Source organism: Colossoma macropomum, unplaced genomic scaffold, assembly GCF_904425465.1.
Source record: "Colossoma macropomum unplaced genomic scaffold, Colossoma_macropomum, whole genome shotgun sequence".
Lineage (NCBI taxonomy): Eukaryota > Metazoa > Chordata > Actinopteri > Characiformes > Serrasalmidae > Colossoma > Colossoma macropomum.
In genome coordinates, this window is record NW_023494793.1 from 13247799 (window position 1) to 13270024 (window position 22226).

Consider the following 22226-nt stretch of genomic DNA (forward strand, 5'->3'; position numbering starts at 1 on the left):
CCTCAGTAACTGTATTGTGTCAATTATACAGCTGTGAGAGTGAGGAACGGCAGTGTGGCCCATCTACATTTCCCTGAAAGTGTAAGAGGTTAAAGTAGGGCATAAACATCCTGTTACTCCTTAAGACTTTTCTCATTATCATCACAGACAGGCCAACTAGACAGAACTACAGCATACATTTTACAAATGCTAGATCACAATAAGGCTGTACAGCTATGTGTGCAATGAGAAAGTCCAAACAGCGCTGCAGTAGAAAGTTAACAAAATTAAGAACGGAAGAGGGTGGAGGCAGTCAGGAGACAAACACCCACAGCACCAGCTGCAGGGGTCAATGATACTAAGATTCTTTCTGCCCAACTTTGCAGTGCTACATATCAGTTAGTACATTTCTCTTTAGAATTCAATCAAAACTATTCGGTAACAACGCAGTTTGCAGAGAAGTGAGTTTTGTATGTACAGAATAGTTTCCTGAGGCCTCCAGCGAGCGACAGTGCAGAGCGCGGACTGTAAAACGCTGCGGCTTATTCGTATCTCCCCTAATACATCAGCTCAGCGTTTTCATGTCGAGTCATCCGGCCGAGGAACAGGGGTTTCCCCATCATTATGCTTCTATAATGACGCACTGTCAACATTTCACAAGCACTGACAGCAGAAAAACCTCTGCATGTCGAGACACAACAAACAGAAATTACATAGCAAGAGGAGCTGAAAAGGAGACGACAGCAACACAGCATTTGTTACTGAAATGAATAACAAAATATAATGAAATATATAAGGATGTTTATTCTAAAACATTAGCAACCCATGCTAAAGCTCAGACTGTTGATTTCCAGTAATCAAACGGAAGTTTAGTTAGTTATTTCAGTATAAAGGCCTTTACACCCTAAAAGTGATTTATTTGTGCAGGAAATGCATATAACTGATAATATCTTGCACACCAAATGCAATTTTTCAGATGGTAAAAATGCAATTTTTTTTTTTTTTTGCAAACTTTTGCCAGCGACATAAACTCTCTAATAAATCACCTGTACTGGCAACCACTTATTCAAAATATGCCAAAACTGCAATAGCAAAACAGGCAACTTAAACTCTTAAATATTACATCAATACTAGAACTATTTAAAAATAATTTCAAGAGAGAAGTTAATTTCTTTATAAAAGAACAGGCTACATTAGCTACAGATAACCACTATATCTTTTTAAATGTCCCCAGCAGGTAGTTTTTTTCATTTTGTTGCGTAACTGAAATGGGCCAATATAAACAGAATTGTTAAAATAATTTCTCGGGCTGGATAGGATCGTGCCACAGGCCTGACTTGGCCCACAGATCTTGTGTTTGACGCATGGGCTTCACACGTGACTTTCGCTTTAACAAAATGCAAAGGAGCCCAGAGTCTGTTTTCCTGTTCTCTGAGGAGCAAAAGATTTCTTATTTGCACTTGAAGACATTTGGCTTGTTTGTCTTGTGCTTCGTCTTGTGTGGAGCTGCATCTCCAAAGTCAGCTCAAACTGAGGGTGTTTTCACACTTGGACCGCTTCAGTGTCTCGAGTGGGCTCAGACTGCTGAGTCATGGCTTTCTGCGCATATGTGAACATGTCAAATGAGCTCAGACCTCTCTAAACAGTCCCACAAAACAAACCAAACTACAGACCACCTCTCGTACAGGTCGTTTGTAGTCTGTTTCGTGGTCTGATTGATTTGTGCGTTGCAAAAACAAAATGGCCCCAGCTCACTTTGTGTTTTGCTTTATGTTTAAAAGACCTTGAGGGTTACCATGTAAACAGCCACAGCACATAGGATCGTGCCACGGGACTGACTTGGCCTGCGAGTCATATATAAAGTACCACAGATCATATATAAGGTACTGCATGGGATTAATCCTGCCCATGATCTTGTGACAAGACAGCAGAGCTGACACTTTAAAGCAATAAGATGCAAGAGCCTGTGTGATTATTCTGTGTTTAAGGCTGATGGCAGATACATGTAACATTATGCTGCTTTTATACTGAACGTGGAAAATTCACTGCTATGCTTTCAAACACATTAACTTCCAATTGGATGCAGGAGCTCTGCTGCAGCAGATGCACAAGGTCTCAGCTAAACCCATTACCTGAATTGAAATCACTGTAATGTAGACTAGAGAGGCTTTAATTAAGCGGTGATAGAAATTATAATATACCATAAAATAAAAACGATACTCAATAAAAAAAAAATCATCTAGATCAAAATGTATTTTACAAACAGTGGTGACCATTTAATTGTTTTTAATAGTGTAGCTCTAGTGCAATTGGAGTATTTTACCATGAGGGAAATTTTAACAATATTACCCAAAATTTGACATTTCTAAATGGGTTCTGGTGTGAACAACAACAGGTCTGAGATTTCATCAACACCAAAAAGGACCAGAAAGAGAACCGAGTCCCTTTTAAGTTTGCTTGCATTGTGAAAAAAAGCACTGGAATCATTTGCAGTTGGTTCCCTTTAAGGTTCACTTTAACAGAACTGCGTTTGGTTCATTTAAAGTGAACTAGCTGTTAAAATCTGAGTTATGCAGATCTGAACTGCAAGTGAAATGAAGTGCATGAAGTTTAAGCTCCTGAATGAGCTGGAGAAACTCTCTGTTTTCCTTTTTCAAAGTAGAAAAAGCATCCTCCACACTGCCACAGTTTGCCCATTTAATGAGAAGCAACATGTTTTTTTTTTCTCCGCTGCATGAGCAACTTAAAATTGTGTAGCTCATAACAAAATGATGAATGATATACAGTGGAAATTGTGTATTTAGGGCAGATGCTAAAGTGCTAAGCTCCTAAAATGCAAAAATAAATGACTATGGACTAAAAAAAAATAAAAAATCTGGTACCGATCATGTTATCAGGCTCATGCTTGCAGAATACTTCACTGAAAATGGGGACATTCAAAGATCTAATATTGTGAAAATGCCCATCACTACAACCAGCAAACACACTCACCTGTTTGATCAGCATGTACGTCTCCGACATGATCTTCTCGATGCGCCCGAGGTCATACGTCATGACCTTTTGACCCTGCTGCCACACTCTGTAAGCATCCAACAGGAGCGTCTTGCCGGACTCCGCATCCTCCAGAAGTTTCCTTTTCCTACTAGGCCGCCTCAACAAACCCAATTCCTGACTGCCAGTCTGGCTAACAGGGCAACTAACAGCCATAGCATGCGGCCCTTTAGCCGTGCTTGCCTGAACCTGCATCAGCTGGTGTTTGGAGCTAATGCTCAGCTCCTCCAGCGACAATTCGGGAGTCCGGCTGCTTTCCTGAACTTTTTCTGCCCCCTCTGCTGCTGACCTTCCTTGCTCTGGTGGAACGCCATCAGTGGGTGTTTGTGGGTCTCTGGGTTTGATGGTACCCGTCCAGGGTGATGGACCAAGCTCCATGGGCTCCCCCAAGCCTGAGCTGCTTTCTCTGGGCTGAGTAGAGGCTGCTGGACCCTGGGCCTGGATCCCAGGCTGTAAAGAGGGGTGAGGTGGTCCAGGCTGGTGCTGGGAAGTTTCTGAGGGTGTGATGTCCGTGCCTGGAGCAGAGGCTGCGTCTGGGAGGCTTTGTTTAGGTCGCGGAGGTTGGGAGCATTTGGGGTCCTCCGTGGCAGGAGGCCGGCTGGACACGTCGGCTGTGGTCATCTCACCCATGGAGGAGGTGGAAGGTTTAAGAGAAGGATCGGATACCTGGGGGAATGAGGGAATGAATGGTGGAATAAATAAGACACAAAACGTTTTGGCTATAAGTGACAGAGATGTCACAATTCAGGACCAAACCAAATCGATGTCATTGTTCTGTGACGTTAATGTGTCAGATTTATCTGAGCGGCTAATTTTCATCTGCTGTCCATGGGTAGCAAAATAAAAACATAACATTTTGATGCCTATGTTTTTTTCTTCTTTTTCGGTTTCTGGCAGCAGTAAGGCACAATATTCAGGTAGCATCATGAAATGATGACTTATTGTCTCAGAATATTGACTGAGTATCTCAAAACAATGACTTATTTTCTGAAAATATTGACTTTAGATCTCTAAAATGACTGAGCATCCCGGAATGACGACTTATTTTGTCTTCACAATGCATTAGTATCTTGGAAAAATGGATATTTCCTCAAAATTACTGACTTAATATCAGAGAATAATGACTTACATTGATGAAATTACATGAATTAGTCTAAGAAAATAAGCCATTATTTCACAATACTAAATCACTATTTTGACATACTCCCGCCAGAAACAGAAGGAAAAAACAGAAGATGCAATTCATGCCCCCCCCCAATCATGTGTCACTGTGCATACGTATCACTGCTGTCATCATCCATTGTGAAAGATGATGGGTCACTTGCAGTGATGAACGTGACCTGCCACGGCAAAAATCTCGGAATCTGAGCAAAATATTGGAATTGGGCAATTAGTCATAGCTGCAGTGTTCTGAAAAGTGCCAATTGTGAGTGCGGAACTTGCTGAACCTTGCTCCCCTGAGAAGGATGAGTTATTTGGCATGAATCATACAATCAGGACCCACAATGACAGCATTTAAAAGAGCAAATTACCCACTTCCATGTAAGCTAAAGGCCAGAGAGAACAGAAAAAGGGCAGTCGTACCGCAGTGAGTTTATCCAGATTGTCCTCCAGCACTTTCACAGTGAAGAAGAAGGCGCGTTTGGCCAAAACCTGCCGGTCCACATCCCGCAAATATTTCCTACAAAACACACAACCACCCAGACAGAGTGAAGATTTCACACACATACACTCAAAACAATGATGTATATGCAAAAGTACAACAAACAGCTTGGTGAGAAACAAAAATTAAGGACATGAGATGATGGATAAATGCTCCTTAATAGAAAACAGGAAGACTGTAGCAAATAATTAAAGCTGATAACAAATCCATCCCTAACGTCAAAAGTAAACAAAAAGGCTGTGCTTACTTTCCCTGGTCAGGGGTTCTCTGGAGCATGAGGGAAATTTTGAGCAGCGTGTCGTGATCCCTTAACTGACACAGAACATCCAGCAGTAGCACGATGGATCTGTTCATATGAGACGCAAAACTGCCCGGCCGATCGATTTCATCTACCGGAATACGCCAGATGCCCTGGATGGAGAGACAGAGAAAAAAGGAGGAAAAAAACAAGGAGAGAGGTGGTGTTAGTACAGTTACAGCACAGCCTTGACTGTCAGAACCCAGTCGAGTCTTATTTCACAAACAAGCCTCAACATGAAGCTGGAGCCACAACTCTGTCTCTTTCTACAACAATATTTAGTTTTTCTGAAGTTTATGAACAAGCTGGAACAGAAAAAAATGTACCACACCAAAACATCAGTGCCACATTTTGCTGTAAACAATGAGTAATATGACTTTTTTCATTCAATATTTCCAAAAATAAACTAGAACAGAAGGAAAAAAAACCCAAACAATTGGTAAAGGTAAACGAATGGGTCTAAGCGTTGACCCTATCGTCGGGAGCCTGTGATTTCGATCCCCAGCGATGCCATAGCCACCAGTAACTGGGAATTAACAGAAATGGCAATTAGTGTTCTCCTCCAAGTGTGTTGAGCTGTTGAATGACGCTGCATTATCAGTATTTTGAAGAACGCTGGTGCTTTGTGTCCTGGTAAGGACACAGTTTGGTAGCACTGTGTGATGGGTGAAGACTGAAATGGCAGGTGAGAACAGGCCGTGACCAAATTGGGGAGAAAACTGGGTAGAAAAACTGGATAACATATCGACATTCTGCCAACTTAACACACCAGAGCTAATGAAGACAAAGAAACAGACCATAAAATGTCATTATTAAACTATCACTGTATTTCTAAGTTCTCAATTAGCCAACAAAACAGATTTGATCTGAAAAACAGACACCAAAGTCACTGAAAATATAAGATTATTATGTTGTCAGTAAACAGAAGGCAGTATAAAATGGATATGAGCGAGAGAAAGAGAAAAGAGAGAATAAGAGAAGAGAGGTGGAAAGGCATAATATTATTGTTGTAAGGCCATCTGTTCCTGGCTGGGCAGAACTGGCTTTTGAAGTGTTGGGCTCTGGCCATGAAAAGAGAGAAGCGCCAGCAATCTGCCCACAGCCTTTTTTCCATCTCTCTCTCTCTTCATCTCTCCATCTATCCTCTGCATACCTCCCTCTGAGATACACTCTTCTATCCTCAGACAAAAGTGAAATTGGCTAGGGAACAGGAGAGCACTGTGCTAGCGATGGCCAGCAGAGATGTCCTAGAGGGACTCAAAGAGCTGGTTTGGCAAAAAAACAAAAAAAACAAAAAAAACAAACAAACAAATCAAATTCTCAAATCAAAAATCAAAAATTTCCTCCTTATACTAAATGACACCAGATGTTTGGTGTTTTTAGTTTTGCACTGGAGCAACCAAACTAATGTAACAAGTAATGGAAGCTATGAAAACTATCATCACACAGGCAAACTCAAAAGACTTTTTAAATTAAATTAAATTAAATTAATGGAAAGTGAGCCAACCCATCTTTAAGAATAGCTATGTACAATATAATTATTAGACATGCTGACCAAAAGAGGACTTTAAGGGTCACACTACGAAAATGTGTCTCTGACCACCTTTTAAGGTGGTTTGAGCAATCAGATCACAAAGAGTCTCAAAGATGCACTGTACCCAGTTTACATCTGTACTTGGTGCTGTCCACTTATAACTGGATTGCCCAAGGCTGACAAACTACACAGACAACTAATTCAATTATCCATTTGTTCAGTATTTAGTGTGTCCACACTTTTCTTTTATTACTGCTTCCATTCTTTTTAGGAGACGTTCTTTCAGTTTTTCAAAGAAATCTGCAGGGATATTTTTCCATATCTCTAAAATGTGATCATATGCATCCCTGACGAGCTCTGAAGGTGGTTTGAGTGATGAGATAACAATATGTCTCCCAAGATGCACCGGGCACCTCTTACACCTTTATTTAGAGCCATTTACTATGGCTTATTGACTTATGAATCACTCAAGATGCACGTCAATGCTAGGACAGAATGAGAGTACATACAGTTTCAGAAACCACTTAAAGGCTACTGACATAATAAACAACTCTTTAAGGCAAACATGATAATTAAATATTTTCATTGTGCAAGATAATACGAAACAAAACTGAGCCATATATAGATAAACCTACGTCAATACTGCTTTTTTTACGCTAACCGGCCTGGAAAAATTGGCTGTAAAAGGTGCATCTTTTTGTTCCAATTTTCCATTCCACCTTAAATGGAGCAGCAGTTGCATTGTGGCACCTGTACAGGCGCTTGAATGCATCTGCTGCACCATTTAAGATGGAATGGGAATTTTGAATAAGAAGGGAACTTCTGCTTTGTCGCAGTCATTTGTCTCGTATGTGTGTCCAATACACTCATGCTTCTGACCGAAAATATTACAGTTGAACAGGTGGTACGAGACGAAGTATGGTAATTTGTCTGGTGTCTAACCCTAAAAGACCAGACATTCCTTTAGATCTGCTGCCTGAAAGCAGACTACCTCAAATGTAAAGGACGAGACAGTGAGAGGCGATCGAGGGACTGCTGCTCTTTTGTTTTCATTTGAAATGTGTCTGAAACAGCCCTGGCTTAGCCAGCTAAAAAGGGCTAAGGCTGGTGTGGTTTGCACTGTTTGTACGTTATCCTTGGCATACCAGAATAACGGCTATGACAAAACTAATAGAAGTAAACTTCAGACACCAAACACATCTTGGCTGACTGACTACATTTGGGGAAAGAGGGTAATTACTGTTCACTGAACTACTCCTCCTGAGATGGACTGGCGACCTGTCCAGGGTGTATACTGCCTTCTGCCCAATGACCGCTGGGATAGGCTCCAGCAACCCCCCCGAGACCCAGAAGGATGAGCAGTTTAGAAAATTTGTGTGTGTGTGTGTGTGTGAATTATCTGTTTAATATTGTAATGCACCCCATCATTTACACAACTACAGGCTTCAGTGTACCAGAGCCCAGTTTCAAGATGCCTTCAGCCCTTAATGGAGCTAAGCAGCACCATTTATTACAAGGCCAAAAGCAAAGCTACAAATTCCACTTCTGCCAAGGTGCAAAGAATGCTTGAGGGGGGAAAAGGAAAAACTAACATACCCAAAATACACTGAGAAAGGTCAATGTGTATCCATCTTGTTCCACTGCATTTGTCATTTTTTTGTTGCCATGAGGAGGAAAAGAGAGGGAAAGAGAGAGAGAGAGAGAGAGAGAGAGAGAGAGAGGAAAACTGGGCAAAAAGGTTGGCAAGCACCCATGTTTGGACGGTAGGACATTCCATATAGCTGTAGGCGATGCTGTGGAGAGGCCTGTGGAGCCTCAGTTAAAGCTGGCAGGAAGTTGCTACAGTTTAAAGTTACTAACGGCAGTTTATTATTTATTTCATTATTAGTTACTGATTCTATAGCAATAACATCACGTATGCTGCCCATTTGTCAGCCCACATTAAAAATACACCTACATCCTGCTCTGTCTGTTTGCACTTTGCACACTGCACATCTTCACAGTGCTGGACAAAAGTCAGACAAAGTCAGTATTTATTTATTTATTTTAACCAGCCATTAAGTACGAGTAACAGAAACACACAAGCGCGTCTGCCCTTTTCATTTACTACCAATTCTTCTTTTCAGTTTCTCAAAGAAATGGGCAGGGATATTTTTCCACACCTCCAAAGTTCAGTCTTAGAAGTTAGTTACATTTTCTGCTTCTCACAATCCAAGTATTCAGTTATGCTGAGGTCTGGACTCTGGAGTGGTCAGTCCATTGTTCTTAAAACACCAGCAACTTCTTTGTTCGCCAAGTACAGCTTGATCCTTTAGTTATCTTGCTGTAGAATGAATTTCTTCCCAATTAAATCTTTTCCAGAGGGTACGGCATGACGTAATAAAATCTGTTTGTACTCATCATGTGCTTATTCATGATGCCTTCAATCAAAAACAAATCACCGGCACCAGATGTTAAACATCCTTAAACTTGCAGTGATCCTCCATCATTCTTGACAGACGGTTGTAGACCATATGCTTTCTGCTGTTTTCTTGCCAAAAATGAAGAACACTTAATGTAATAACTTCTACAGAGATAAGAAGGTACTGTGCAGGTACAAACAATGTAAATGTACCCTCAAAGGTACAACAGTTGTGTACCTTAAAGTTTTTATCCAGGTGAAAAGTACATATTTGTGCCTTTTCATAACAATGTTTTAAAACGGAACAATAAAGACGGGGTGTGTTGAGTCAATACAACATAGAGAATATAATTTCAGTGGATTACGGTACAGTTATGTTCCCTGACTAAAGGCACTGAGGTGTACCTCCGAGGGTACGACCCCAGTGGCAAGAGGGGCACTGCTGCCAACAACACACAGACACAAGATTTATTCATTTTTCATTTAATGACATTTTATATAAAATTAATAAATCCTCATTTAGTATTTTAAATAAAAATAAATGGATGGAATCCAGCTCTTACTTAAAGCTATGACAAGGTAACATGCCACTTTCCATACAGTGCTGTTTAGAGCCTCTAGGCTGAAGCCTGAGCAGAGCTAGCCCAGATCTTCCATGAGATCTAACTCACATCAGGAAAATATTAGAGAGGGAGAGGAGAGAGAGAAACAGAAAGGGAGAGGGAAAGAGTGGTTCAGGAAGAAAAGGAGGAACGTTTCTCCATTTGCCATGCTAATGAGGGGATGAATGAGAGGAGAAAGGCAGCAGGAGGAGGAGCCTCTGGTTTATGGTTAAACAGGAAATATTCACCAGACTTCATCTGCATTCACTGGTGTTTACTCTCAGCTTCAAACACAGACGCAGAGACCAGCTCACATCATCTGCACATGAAGATTCACACTGATTGAAGTTAGGAGACCACTAAAAGATAGACAGAGAGAGAGAGAGAGAGAGAGAGAGAGAGAGAGAGAGAGAGAGAGAGAGAGAGAGAGAGAGAGAGGGGAACAGAGAAAGGCAAAAATAAGAAAGAACCAGAGTGAGACAGATGGAGTGAGAAAAGAAGTGAAAGGGAGTAAAACATGGTAGACAGAGAGAGGAACAGAGGGAGAAAAAGGAATGAAAGAAGGAGAAAGAAAGAAAAAAAAAGAAAGAAGGCAGGAGATTGAGAGAGATGAAATGAAAGAGAGTGAGAAATGAAGTGAGAGAAAGAGAAGGAAATAAAAAAAGAAAGAGAAATGAGAATGAAAGTAAGATGGAATGAGAGAGAAAAGAAATGAGAGGTGGAGTGGGGGGAGAAGGAGAGAGAGAGAGAGAGAGAGAGAGAGAGAGAGAGAGGCGGATAGAGATAAAGACATGAGAGGAACAGAGAAAGACAAAAATAAGAAAGAACAAGAGAGTGAGACAAACAGAGTGAGAGAAAAGAAGCGAGGGAGAAAAACAGGGTAGACAGAGAGGAACAGAGGGAGAAAAAGAAATGAAAGAATGAGAAAGAAAGAAATAAGAAAAACGGCAGGAGATTGAGAGAGACGAAAGAGAGTGAGAGATGGAGTGAGAGAAAGAGAGAGTGAAAAAAAAAGAGAGAGAAAAGAGAATGAAAGTAGGATGGAATGAGAGAGAAAAGAAATGAGAGGTGGAGTGGGGGTTTTGGGGAGAGAGAGAGAAAGTGAGAGAGAGAGAGAGAGAGAGAGAGAGAGAGAGAGAGAGAGAGAAAAAGAGAGAGAGAGTAAAAGAGAGAAAGAGAGAGGGAGAGACAGGGGATGAGAGAGAGACATAATGGGGTATGCACTGGGTAGATGAGCAGATGTAACGTATCTTGCAGTCTCTTTGGCACGACTCGCTCTGACTGCTGCGCTACAATCCAAACACTGCAGCTTTAGCCAGCTTGCGCGTGCACCCACACACGTACACGCGCACGCACACGCACACACACACACACACACACACACACACACACGCACACACACACAAATTTGTCTTTGTGAGGACTTCCACAAATTCCTTGCGAGGACTTCCATAGATTCCAACTGATTTTTGTATTGCTGTAGCAAAGTAATACCGCACCTAAACCTAAACCCAGCCCAAACCTTAACCTCAGAACCTGTTGCTGCTCTGTTAGTGTTTTCCAAAAAAATGTAATTTGAGGTGAAAACAACACCTGCTGAAGTGAGTCAGCAAAGTGTCCTCACTCCAGCAAAAATGTCATGTTGTCCTGCCATACATGTCATAACTACATGTCCTTATAAGGATAGCAAGACATATACACACACACACACACACACACCCACACCTCGACATGTGTGACATGTGGCTGTCGTTTCTGCTACTACCGCTGCTGAAAAAACATCTGTCTAGATCACACCTATGGACTGCTTGTTAAAAACTCTCAACTTGTTAAAAAAAATCTCAACTTGTTACCTACTTACAAGGAAAAAAAGGACTCTAAAAGCACACTTTATTTGGATGGCCCCCTATAGATGCTCTACAGATACTTAAATCATTAACTAACTTTCCGTTAATGTTCAGTTGATTGTCAACAACACTGGTTAGGATTAAGGTTAGGAGTAGATGTAAGTTTAGCCTCGAGGTTAGGGTCAGGGTTGGGGTTAGGAGTAGGGATAGATTTAATAAACTCTTTCACACTGAACTTGTAGTTCAGTTGCATTTAATAGATATTTAGTTGAATTTTACATAAAGATATACTGAGCATCCACAAAGCATCTACAGTGGATCCTCCAAATAAAGTGTTACCAAACTTTGGAGCTCATCCTTCTTAAGTCAGACATCAGCATCCTCTACTGACTGACAATATATTACATTATTAATATATTACAAAATTAAAAAAAAGATATAATAAATTAGCAATGATGCAAAAAACACTGGACACAGTTTGGCATTTCATTACCACTTGCTGTTCTTGTTTTTGTCTACTGTTCGTTATGAGGTTTGTACATATAACACTTTATTTCTAAATCCTTTTGTTTTAGATTTTTTTAGTTTCCATTTTAATGTTTTCTTGATTTTACTTTCACAATTATATTAGACAGACATTTAATTTCATGGTTTTTGTCATGTTTTATTTACACTGTACACTACCTTCTATATACACTGTTGTACTGTTCCTACATTATATTGTATATACACTGTTACTGTTTCTACACTGTATACAACATTGTAAATACACTGTTCATACACTGTTACTGTTTCTACACTGTATACAACACTGTAAATACACTGTTCATACACGGTTACTGCTTCTACACTGTATACAACACTGTATATACACTGTATATTCAGTTTTACCATTGTAAACCCTGTATGCATTGTTCATGCACTGCCCCTGATTCTACACTGTATAAAACACTGCACATACACTGTTTTACCCTTTCTGCACTGTAAACACAGTATACACCGTCCATACACTTACTGTTTCTCACTACATAAAACACTGTATAAACACTGTATACTAAGTTTTCCCATTTCTACACTGTAAACACTGTACATACACTGTTACTGTTTCTACACTGTATACAAGACTGCATATACAATTTAACCATTTTTACAGTGTGAACACTGTACACACTGTTACAGTTTCCACACTGTACATATGCTGTATACACACTGTTTTACCGTTTCTACACTGTGAACACTGTATACACTGTTCATAAACTGTTACAGTTTCCACACTGTATATACACTGTTTTACTGTTTCTACACTGTATATGGTTTATAAGGTGCTGTGTAAATGACGGTAAAGCCTAACAAAGCCAGCGCACACCGTTTTGATTTCGCTTGTGGCTCGGAACTCGGAAAAAAAACCCAACAGTTTCCAACCACAGCAGAGAGGTTAGCGCAGAGGCATGCTTTCAAATTTGCACAGCTGGTTAGGGCTGCCAGATCCTCTTCACCCCCTCATTCTCTCAGATACCCAGGGCTGCGTTCAGCAGAACTGCCAGAACCACTATGAAGACTGCTGATCAATAGGAGCCCCCCGGCAGGGCTGCAGAATATATTGTTTTATTAATCATTTCAGCAATACTGATACAGCAGAAGTCTGCAATATGCAGATGAACACTAACACCACTGCTTACTGTGTGCTGTAAGCATCCTGACCAATCACAGACATTCCAGATGGCATTTATGATATCTAAAACTTTTGGTCAAAATAATGTAGGGCAGTCTTCAGCCTTTTAAGCTTGAGGTTTGATAGGTGAACCAGCAGAACCACACTTAAAAATACTATCAGAAAAATACAGACACAATGCTTTGTATTCAGCATTTCACATACTGCTCTACAGTAAATCCAATTAAACAAGAATAATTCATCTGTCTCTGCAGTGAAACATGCAGTTAGTTCTTTACACTCTGATGATATCCACGATTTGGAAAAGCGTACAGTGTCATTTATCACAATAACAATACTGTCATCCTGACCACCTCTATTATAAAACAATACAAAATGACGAGTTATGAAAAGTTATTAGGTAACTGGAGGATCGACCGCATAAATCTTCACAATGAAGCATATCTTAGTATTTGGGATCTTTGAATGGCTACGCATGATTTAATTTGTTTAATTTTTCAAATAATTGTCAGAAATAATCAGTATATATATATATATATATATATATATATATATATATATAAATATAAAAATATATATATATCTTGATAATGACAGACCTAATTGCAATACTTAGCAAAATAATCACAACAAATTTTTTCCCTCTATCGTTTAGCTGTAGCCCCCGGCAGTGAGGGACGTGAGAGACTGAATGGGGGGAAAAAAAGAAAGCCATCAGTTCAGAGTGTGCCAGTGTCACTTCATTGCGTCGCTGGCATGCTTTGGCTTGAGCTGCACTAGTGCGGCTAATGGAATTATGTAACACTTTGACAGCGGGACTGAAATCCCTGCATGTGAGGAGGAGGGGCCTGCTTTCAAGCACCCCGTGTAGATTCACTCACTTACTACACATCCATTTATATCGCGCACTGCCTTTTGATTTTTTGACTCCATCCTTGATTTTCTGCATATATAACCAGAAGAGGAATAAATGGGCAAAAAAATTCAATTCACATAATTCTTTCGGCCCATATGTGGCCATGATATGACTGCTTCTTTGGTTTCGCACTGGAGTGACGAGGCTAATATAGCTAACACTTAATGGGTAGCATGGATAGCTTATACTCCACCAATTATCAACGTAAAGGCTGATAGACAAGCAGACAAGCACCAGATTTACTTTAGTAGTTTCCAACACTACAATATACTGTTATCTATAAATCAGACAAAGACACAGATGCATTCTGGTGCCAACATGGTAGTCTTACAGGCCCAGATGTGGTCTTGTAATGAGAATTCACTTCTGGGGACAACATGTTAAACGGCTGTGCTGGACTGTTACGCAAACAAGTGTTCGTCTTCTCTAAAACCCACCCAAATCCCTCTAGTCTGTGCTCTTTTAACGTCCAGAGTAATCAATAACAAGTTAGCTACCGTAACCCTATTGTTAGATGATGGAACTGCTGTTCTCTTGCAATAGTTTTATTTTTTCTGCTGTTTTTTGATGGGACTTTTTGGCCATTCTAACATACAATACACCTATGATCTAAGATAGACTTGTAAGTCAGAGAATGTTGATAAGCACACTCTTACTTTGAGCTCCACCTGCACGAGGTCTTCCTCACCCTAGTAAGTCTATGTTTTATTTGTTGTCACCTACATTTGTCTCATGACCTCGTCATGAGAGCACGTCTGGCCTCATGGGACTATCAATATGGCTGCTACTACCACAGTTTATAGCTATGATACATTCATTTGCATAGATAACATGATACAGTGTCACAAATCACATAATCTCAATGAAACCAGATGACCGGATAAACTAGTGGTACAAGGCAGTTTGGCCAGGCCCCAGCTGGCACTATGGTGGCCCTTTTTATTTTGAATTGCGTGGTGATACATTTTAGAACGCAGTGGGATGTAAAAAGGTGTTCGCATTTACATACTTGAAGTTTGTTTCTGACCTTAGGCATGCAGTTAAAACAGTGCTTATTGATGAGGTATAAGCTTACATTACTTGTCAGCTACATCAGCTTTGTAGTTCCAGTGGGAAACTGAATAAGCAAAACTGAAGAGACATGTGGTGTAAGACAGGGGTCGGCAACATGTGGCCCCGGAGCCACACGCAACCCTTTTATTGCCGGCTCCACAGATAGTAGCTGACGAAAAGGCAAAACGAAAGTTTTAGGATGGACAATGACAATTTGAAGACGAATGGACTTATTTGCGTTTATAATCACTCCAGCTGGTTTCCTAATACGTTGAATCTGCAACAAGAAACTGTCAAACACTAAGTCACGAAGCTAAAGTCAGCTTCACATTCGCCAGCTTCTTGCTTGAATTGTTCCGTTCCACCTTAAATGGTGCAGCAGTTACCTTCTGGCACCTCAGATACCATTTAAGGTGGAACGGGAAAATTCAATCAAGAAGCTGGCAAAAGCGAAGTTGACTTCAGCCTTGTAAAAAGTTGACATCCTGAGACATAATTACATAGAAAGATGGCAAAACGTTATTTCAGTAAAATGGACATAAAATGTTGTGGCTCCCAAGGTGGTTTGGTTTTTGTTGAAAGGACAAAATGGCTCTTCCTAATGTCTGAGTTGCCGATCCCTGGTGTAAGGGGAAAATGTGAATTTTTCGCTGAATAAATTTATTCCTTTAGGAACCGTATTACTTACATGTTTGTCAATCGGGATCCGAATAAACTCCTGCATAAACCTAAAAAACAGGTACAACTCCACCAATACTCTGTGCATGACAAACATAACAAGCTAAAGCCACCAAAATAAACCAAGAAGATCCACTTGGATGATCTTAAAAGCCTTTCTCAGAGACTTGAGAGGCATGAGCTCCAACAAACAACAAACATTAGAAAGGACAAGAAAAAAAAAAAGACCAGGATCAATACTACATTTCTTTCTTCTCTCTTTTTTTCCACCGCAGACTGAGGAGTGAGATGTGTGCGTAAGTGCAGGGGGTGAATTTGTTGACCTAATCCCTCTTTCATGTTCTCTCTCTGTCTGTGAGTGAGTAAGTGCTATCCCTTCTGCACAGGAGAGACTGAACGCTCTTCTACAGAGGGGGTGTGATGGAGGACGTTTGAGGGAAACACAAGTTGTCCAGTTTCAATCAGCATCATACTACCAGCTGCCGTGGCAACCGAGATGCAACTATCAATCTAGCGGTTTGCCTGCTTCAGCACATTAGCATATTTCCCATGCTGCAAAATTAATTATTCATTCATCAACTTCCAAGAGTGGAACAATTACAGCACAGAATAGAAAAGAGATCAACGTCTATTAAATGGACTAAAAGTTCTAGCTGAGAAGTTTCATTTATCTGGACCGAACTTTTACAGTAAGACACTTTAGCACGTGGAACAACTGTTAAGCTACATACACACAGTCACACTGAAAAGCTTGTGCGCACTTGTTAAATGACATATTTTGTTGATTTTCTAAGTGACAATAAGTTAACACGTTATTGTTTATTTGCTGAATTATTACTATACTATTACTTAAATATTACTGTAACATTAGCAAAAGTTGTATATTTATATATAAATTTGTAGATGCCATATTTACGTGTGTTATCTGTAGAGGATATGCTAACTTAATCAACAACACATGGAATTTGACCAGGCGTGTTCAAACTTTTGCATTTGATTGCTATTGGAATACTGTCACAGCTTTTGCTATGGTTTTTGTGAAGAGAAGGAAAAACACTCTCAATATAAGTTAATGTAACAAACATTTTGTCGGTTGATTAGTCATGAAATACACAACATAAATGACAGCTGGCATTTTTAAACAGTTTAAAAAAAAAAATGTTATGAGATTTTCTTATGAAAAGCAAAAATATATAATTAGCTACCCAGATTCTGGATTTGTTAACTGCTTTTCTGCGTGGCCTTTTATGCCACTGCTTTTGCCAAAGGCTAGGCCATTGCTATGGTATCCCAGGTGGTTGCTAAAGTGTTGCTAGGCCATTGTTATGGTATCTCAGGTGGTTAGTAAGGTGGTGCTTGGTCATTGCTATGTTATCTCAGGTGGTTGCTCGGGTTTTGCTATGCTAGGGCATTGCTACGGTATTAAAGGTGGTTTCTAAAAGGCACACACACACACACACACGCGGCTCTGGCTTGAAAATTGTGCGTAAAAACGGTTCAAAAAGAGTGCAGAACAATAAAACGAAGAAGTTGGCTTTGTCAACTCAACTTAATTACAATGTCATCTAATGAATTACATTTACATTCAGCTCACATCCTGTGTCAGTAAGTCTGAGTCTGCTCTTCTGACATTCCGTTTCTTCCATGCCACTTTTGACAAAATTTCTCCTCCTGTTTTAATGAGTCAAGAGTGAGACATAATTGCACAACAGTTAAATTAGATTACTGTTGTGTTAGATTACTGCAATCGAGTGATATTGAAACCCACCAGTCATATTTTAATGGATTGGTTTATTGAAAATGAAAATACAGGGCAATTCAAAAAGATTCATCAGATTAAAAGAGCCAGATTTTTTACAACCGTGAGGCATCTAGGAGCCAATCACATACCAATTGAAAGAGGGGGTCATAGAGTTTCTGACTGTCAGTGTGGCAGTGAACCTCCAACAGCTCAGAGCACTCGTCGTTGGTACCAGTTACAAGAAAAAGGTCACCAGTATCACCAGATCTCAGGCTGTGTAATTTTTTTGTGGGGGTACGTTTAGGATTCTGTTTATGTGCCACCACTCCCAACACTGGATGATCTCCGAAATCGCACAGAAAGAGCCGTGAGTACAGTGACACCCAACATGCTAAATTGAGTATGGGATGAATTTGACTATTGCATTGATGTTGTCCACACCGGGGGAGGAGGTTCATATTTAGCACTAGTAAAATTACATAATAAACTTTATGCTCACTTAAACCATTTACAATTTACTGCATTGTTCTGTAATAATTTATAAGTGAAACAAATCATTTTGAAATCGGATTAAACTTTTTGCCTCACCCTGTTTATAATATATAATATTTTAGAATTTTGTGTTTAAACCTCCTAACATCTAAATATGGGCATGTAAAGCAAGAGTGTCAGGCTATTACGATTCTTAAGGCTTTTTTTCTGCCGTGCGCCACCAGTTATCATGTACAAAATACACACTTCTACACTTTTATCACTCGCGAGGCCTGAAAACAAAACCACTGCAGAAATACTAAGCTTTGCCAGTCAAGGTGCACAGTTTGGTTTGAAGCTGGAGTTGGCAGAACAAGTTGTCCAGTACGTTTAAAACCAATAAAGAAGCAGACGACAGCGTCCATGTAACAGCAATACACCTCACCTCAATAAGATGGCAATTTTACATAAGAACCCAAAAGATATCAGGAAAGAACATGATTTTGCAGGATCATAGAGTAACTTGGAGACAAATCATGAGATCGGTTAATCTAATTTGATCATGTGCCAGTAGTGGAAACACTATAAAATTGACAAACATTGTAGTAAATAAAACATACCAATCCGCCATCACATCATTCACACGCTAAAAATGCATATTTGGCCTAAACTGGTTGCATTATCTATGAAAATATAAATATCAGATCAGAACTGGCCAATACTCTGTATTAAAGTACTTGGAAGGAATCGTGTGGCAAAAACTACTGCAAACAAATGGAATATTTAGAAAAACAAAAATAAATAAATACAAAAATAAATAAATATTTGTTGACAAATAGTCATTGTTGGGGGGGGCGGGGGACATCCCCTTCTTCCACACTTTTCAGTGTCTGCCTTCAACACAGCTCAGAAAGCCAGAAACATCCATCTCTCCAAAAGCATACAGTACATCTGAGGCAACAGTAAAGAACTAGCAGGGGTGTCTCTCACAGGTTGATCAGTCATGTCTGAGGTGGCCTGTGGGAGCCTCTAACGCGATCGATATCCGGTGACAGCAAAATCATTATGCTCTTAAAAGCAGAGCACAGAAGACGCGTCCTCCTCTCAATCGAAGCAACTCAGTCAGCCAGACCTGCCTGGAATAATCAACTCCTCACTACACAAACACTCCCAGCTGCACACGCTTCCTTCATAAACCCACAGACAGAAAGTGATACCCTGTCACAGACGCCACTACCGAACTTCTACACACGACATGAGAAACAATGTGCAACACGCCCCGTTAGCAAAAGCTGAATAGCTAAAACAGGCTTTGAGATGTTGCTGATAAAGACTTTTGAAACATGATCACCCTTTGACGCATGTTTTTCCACACTTGTCAGAAAATTCCATCACGGTCTATATCAGACATGTCAAACGGGGGACGTTCCAGGCCAAAGTGCTGCGGATGTTAACGTTTTCCCCTTATCTAATGCTCTGAAGTCAGTTCATGAAGGCCTTGCTAATTAGCCGATGAGCTGACTCAGGTGTGTTTAATGAGGCCCCGTGCTGAAGTCTGTGGAGTTTTGGCCCGTGAGGACTGGAGCCTGACACATGGGGTCTATACGCACAGACTGGCAAAAGTTTGGGGAAGTCTTTATTTTCAAAATGTTTCAACACTTACGAGTGAGTTCTCTTTATTAACATAAGCAAAGCAATTAATAGGGGTGGGAATCTCTAGGCACCTCACGATTCGATTCAGAGGGCTGCGATGCGATTATAAAATGATTATCGATGCATCTTTTTTTTCTATATAGCATTTATATTTTCTCACTGTGTGAGCTCAAGTTTCGAGTTCAAGTTTCAAGTTTATTTGTCATTTGCACAACATGTCAGGACATTTATGCATTGAAATGCTTGTGGTGAGGCTCAGCTAATCACTCTACAGAAAGTAAATAAGTAAAAATAAAAATACAAGAAAAACCAACTAAAATATTAAATATACACAAAATATACACAGAATATAGAGACAATATACATTTTAAAGCGACTAAGTGACTCGGTGTTGTTATTTAAAGTGACTTGGTACTTTTAAAGTAAAGTATTTGTAATGATCCATAATGAATTTACTTCCAATATCTTTTATTAATAAAACAAATGGAAGTGAGGTGGCAAGTGAACTAGAAGGCTCTCTTTCAGTGCTCTTGTTTGGAGCACGAGAAGCTGCTGCAACTCATCTGCGATAAAATGTGCAGTTACGGTGAAATAAGATCCAGTGGCAGTGGATGTCCACGCAGCACATGTTACAGCTATTCTACCCGTTTTCTTTAGTGATTTTATAACTTCGGTTTTGGTCTCGTTGCAGAGATGGGGGGATCGCTGTGTCAGTAAAGTATCTTTGAGACAGGTCGTGTGCAACATAGAGCAAAAGCCCCGTTTGGCAACGACTGAGAACCGGCGTGCAAACTGCAGGTCAGATAGCAGCGATGCGTTATTCGCATTTATGAGCAGCGCAGTTGGTTTCCTGGTACGTTAAATCTTCAACGAGAGACTGTCACACACTAAACAGTGGCGAAGCTGAAGTCGCTTCTCTTTCTAATTCTCCCGTTCCACCTTAAATGGTGCCGCATTTAAATTCGGCGCCTCAGTTAGAATTTAAGGTGGAACGAGTAAATTCGAACAAGAAGCTGGAGAATAAGAAGCGACTTCAGCCACGTAAAACAGTCGAACGCTGAGAGACATTTAACTGATCTACTTCTGAGGAAAAGTTTTCTGGCGGAGATGGGAGGAAAGCGGCTATAGCTGAATCTTAAAGCAGAGCGAAGTAAGTCTGCGCTCTCGTTTGTATTGTTTAGTCTATACTAGGACATTAACACATACTGAGACATACTGGACATTAAATGTTGCGGCTCCCAAGGTGGTTTAATTTTTGTTGAAAGGCAAAATGTCTCTTCTTATCATTTGTGTTGTGACTCCTGACCTAACCTGGCTTTAATGCAGAGGAAGCTGGTCAGATTTCTCGCAGTGGTGTTTTTGTTATGTGCCGCCACAGACTGTCCGGGTGCTGCACTTACCCACTTCCAAGTTCCGTATTTTGCGTTCCGTCAACATTACGTTATAAATTAAATATTTAGAAAATCGATTTTTGACATTTGTGAATCGATTCAGAATCGTTCACGTCCGCATCGCGATGCATCTAAGAAACGATTTTTTCCCGCACCCCTAGCCATTAAGATTTTTTTTTTCACAAACTGAAGGAACAACTGACAAAAGTACTATTTCGGAAGTTACGCCATACTCCAAGCCATGTATCCTCCTTGCTCTTCCTGGAACGCCTAACCACCACGTCATTTATTCTAAGACCTTCCCCAGTGATTGGTTCTATTAACAGCACTGTTTGTTTTGAGATCTCCACCTGACTGTGACTGGTTCTAACCACTGAGTCATTTGTTCTGATACCTCCCCCAGACTGTGACTGGTTCTAAGCACTGTGTCGTTTGATCTGATACCTCCCCCAGACTGTGATAGGTTCTGCTCTCTGTGTCATCTGTTCAGAGATCTCCCCCAAGACTGTAATTGGTTCTAACCAATGTGTCGTTTGATCTGACACCTCTCCCAGACTGTGGTAGATTCTGCTCTCTGTGTCATCTGTTCGGAGATCTCCCCCGAGACTGTGACTGGTTCTAACCACTGTGTCATTTGTTCTGAGACCTTCCCCAGACTGTGATTGGTTCTAACCACTTTGTTGTTTGTTCTAATACCTCCCCAGACTGTGACTGGTTCTAATTACTGTACTGTTGTTCCGAGACTGAATTTTACCACCACATTGTTTTGAAATCTCCACCGATTGCGACTGAGCGGTATGGTGCGAGAAAGAGTTGTTTTTAATTATACTTACAACCGAATGGTCGGTGGTTGTTTGACTGTTTAGCAGTCTCTCCTAAACAGCATTTCTGCTGTTTACTTAAGAAATTTGACACTTGAACAGGATCATATTTGACTGGTAATCATATTTGTCAACTTTTGGATCATGCAAAATTATATCAGCACATATTATTTGTTACAGAAATGTTCAGCTCTTTGAAATCCATACAATTTGTATTGTTGTACTGTATACAATCTGACTTCAGACCTAAGAAGACACTGATGAAAGTATTGTAAAGTATACCCAAATGGCTTATAGCATTTTTCTTAATTGACTGAAAAGTAACAGCAAATCGAACGTAAACAAAGACACAATGTCCCCAAACTTTTGAAAAGCAGCGTGTGACAATGTACTCATGCTCTCATTTCGGATTTGCTATGTTGTCTGCTTTTGGAAGAAATGGTCAGATTTTCTTC

At 40.2% G+C, this 22226-nt stretch overlaps 1 protein-coding gene across 1 annotated transcript in view; it reads right to left on the reverse strand.

Moving 5' to 3' along the window:
* Positions 1 to 22226, reverse strand: part of cabin1 (calcineurin binding protein 1) — a 119286-nt gene that overhangs the window by 34562 nt on the left and 62498 nt on the right. Inside the window, exons 34-36 of the mRNA XM_036578548.1 lie at positions 4941 to 5104; positions 4615 to 4711; positions 2971 to 3696 (exon numbers count right to left, since the gene is read on the reverse strand). Of these exons, the coding sequence (XP_036434441.1) occupies positions 2971 to 3696; positions 4615 to 4711; positions 4941 to 5104 (987 nt within the window). The remainder of the gene's footprint in view (positions 1 to 2970; positions 3697 to 4614; positions 4712 to 4940; positions 5105 to 22226) is intronic.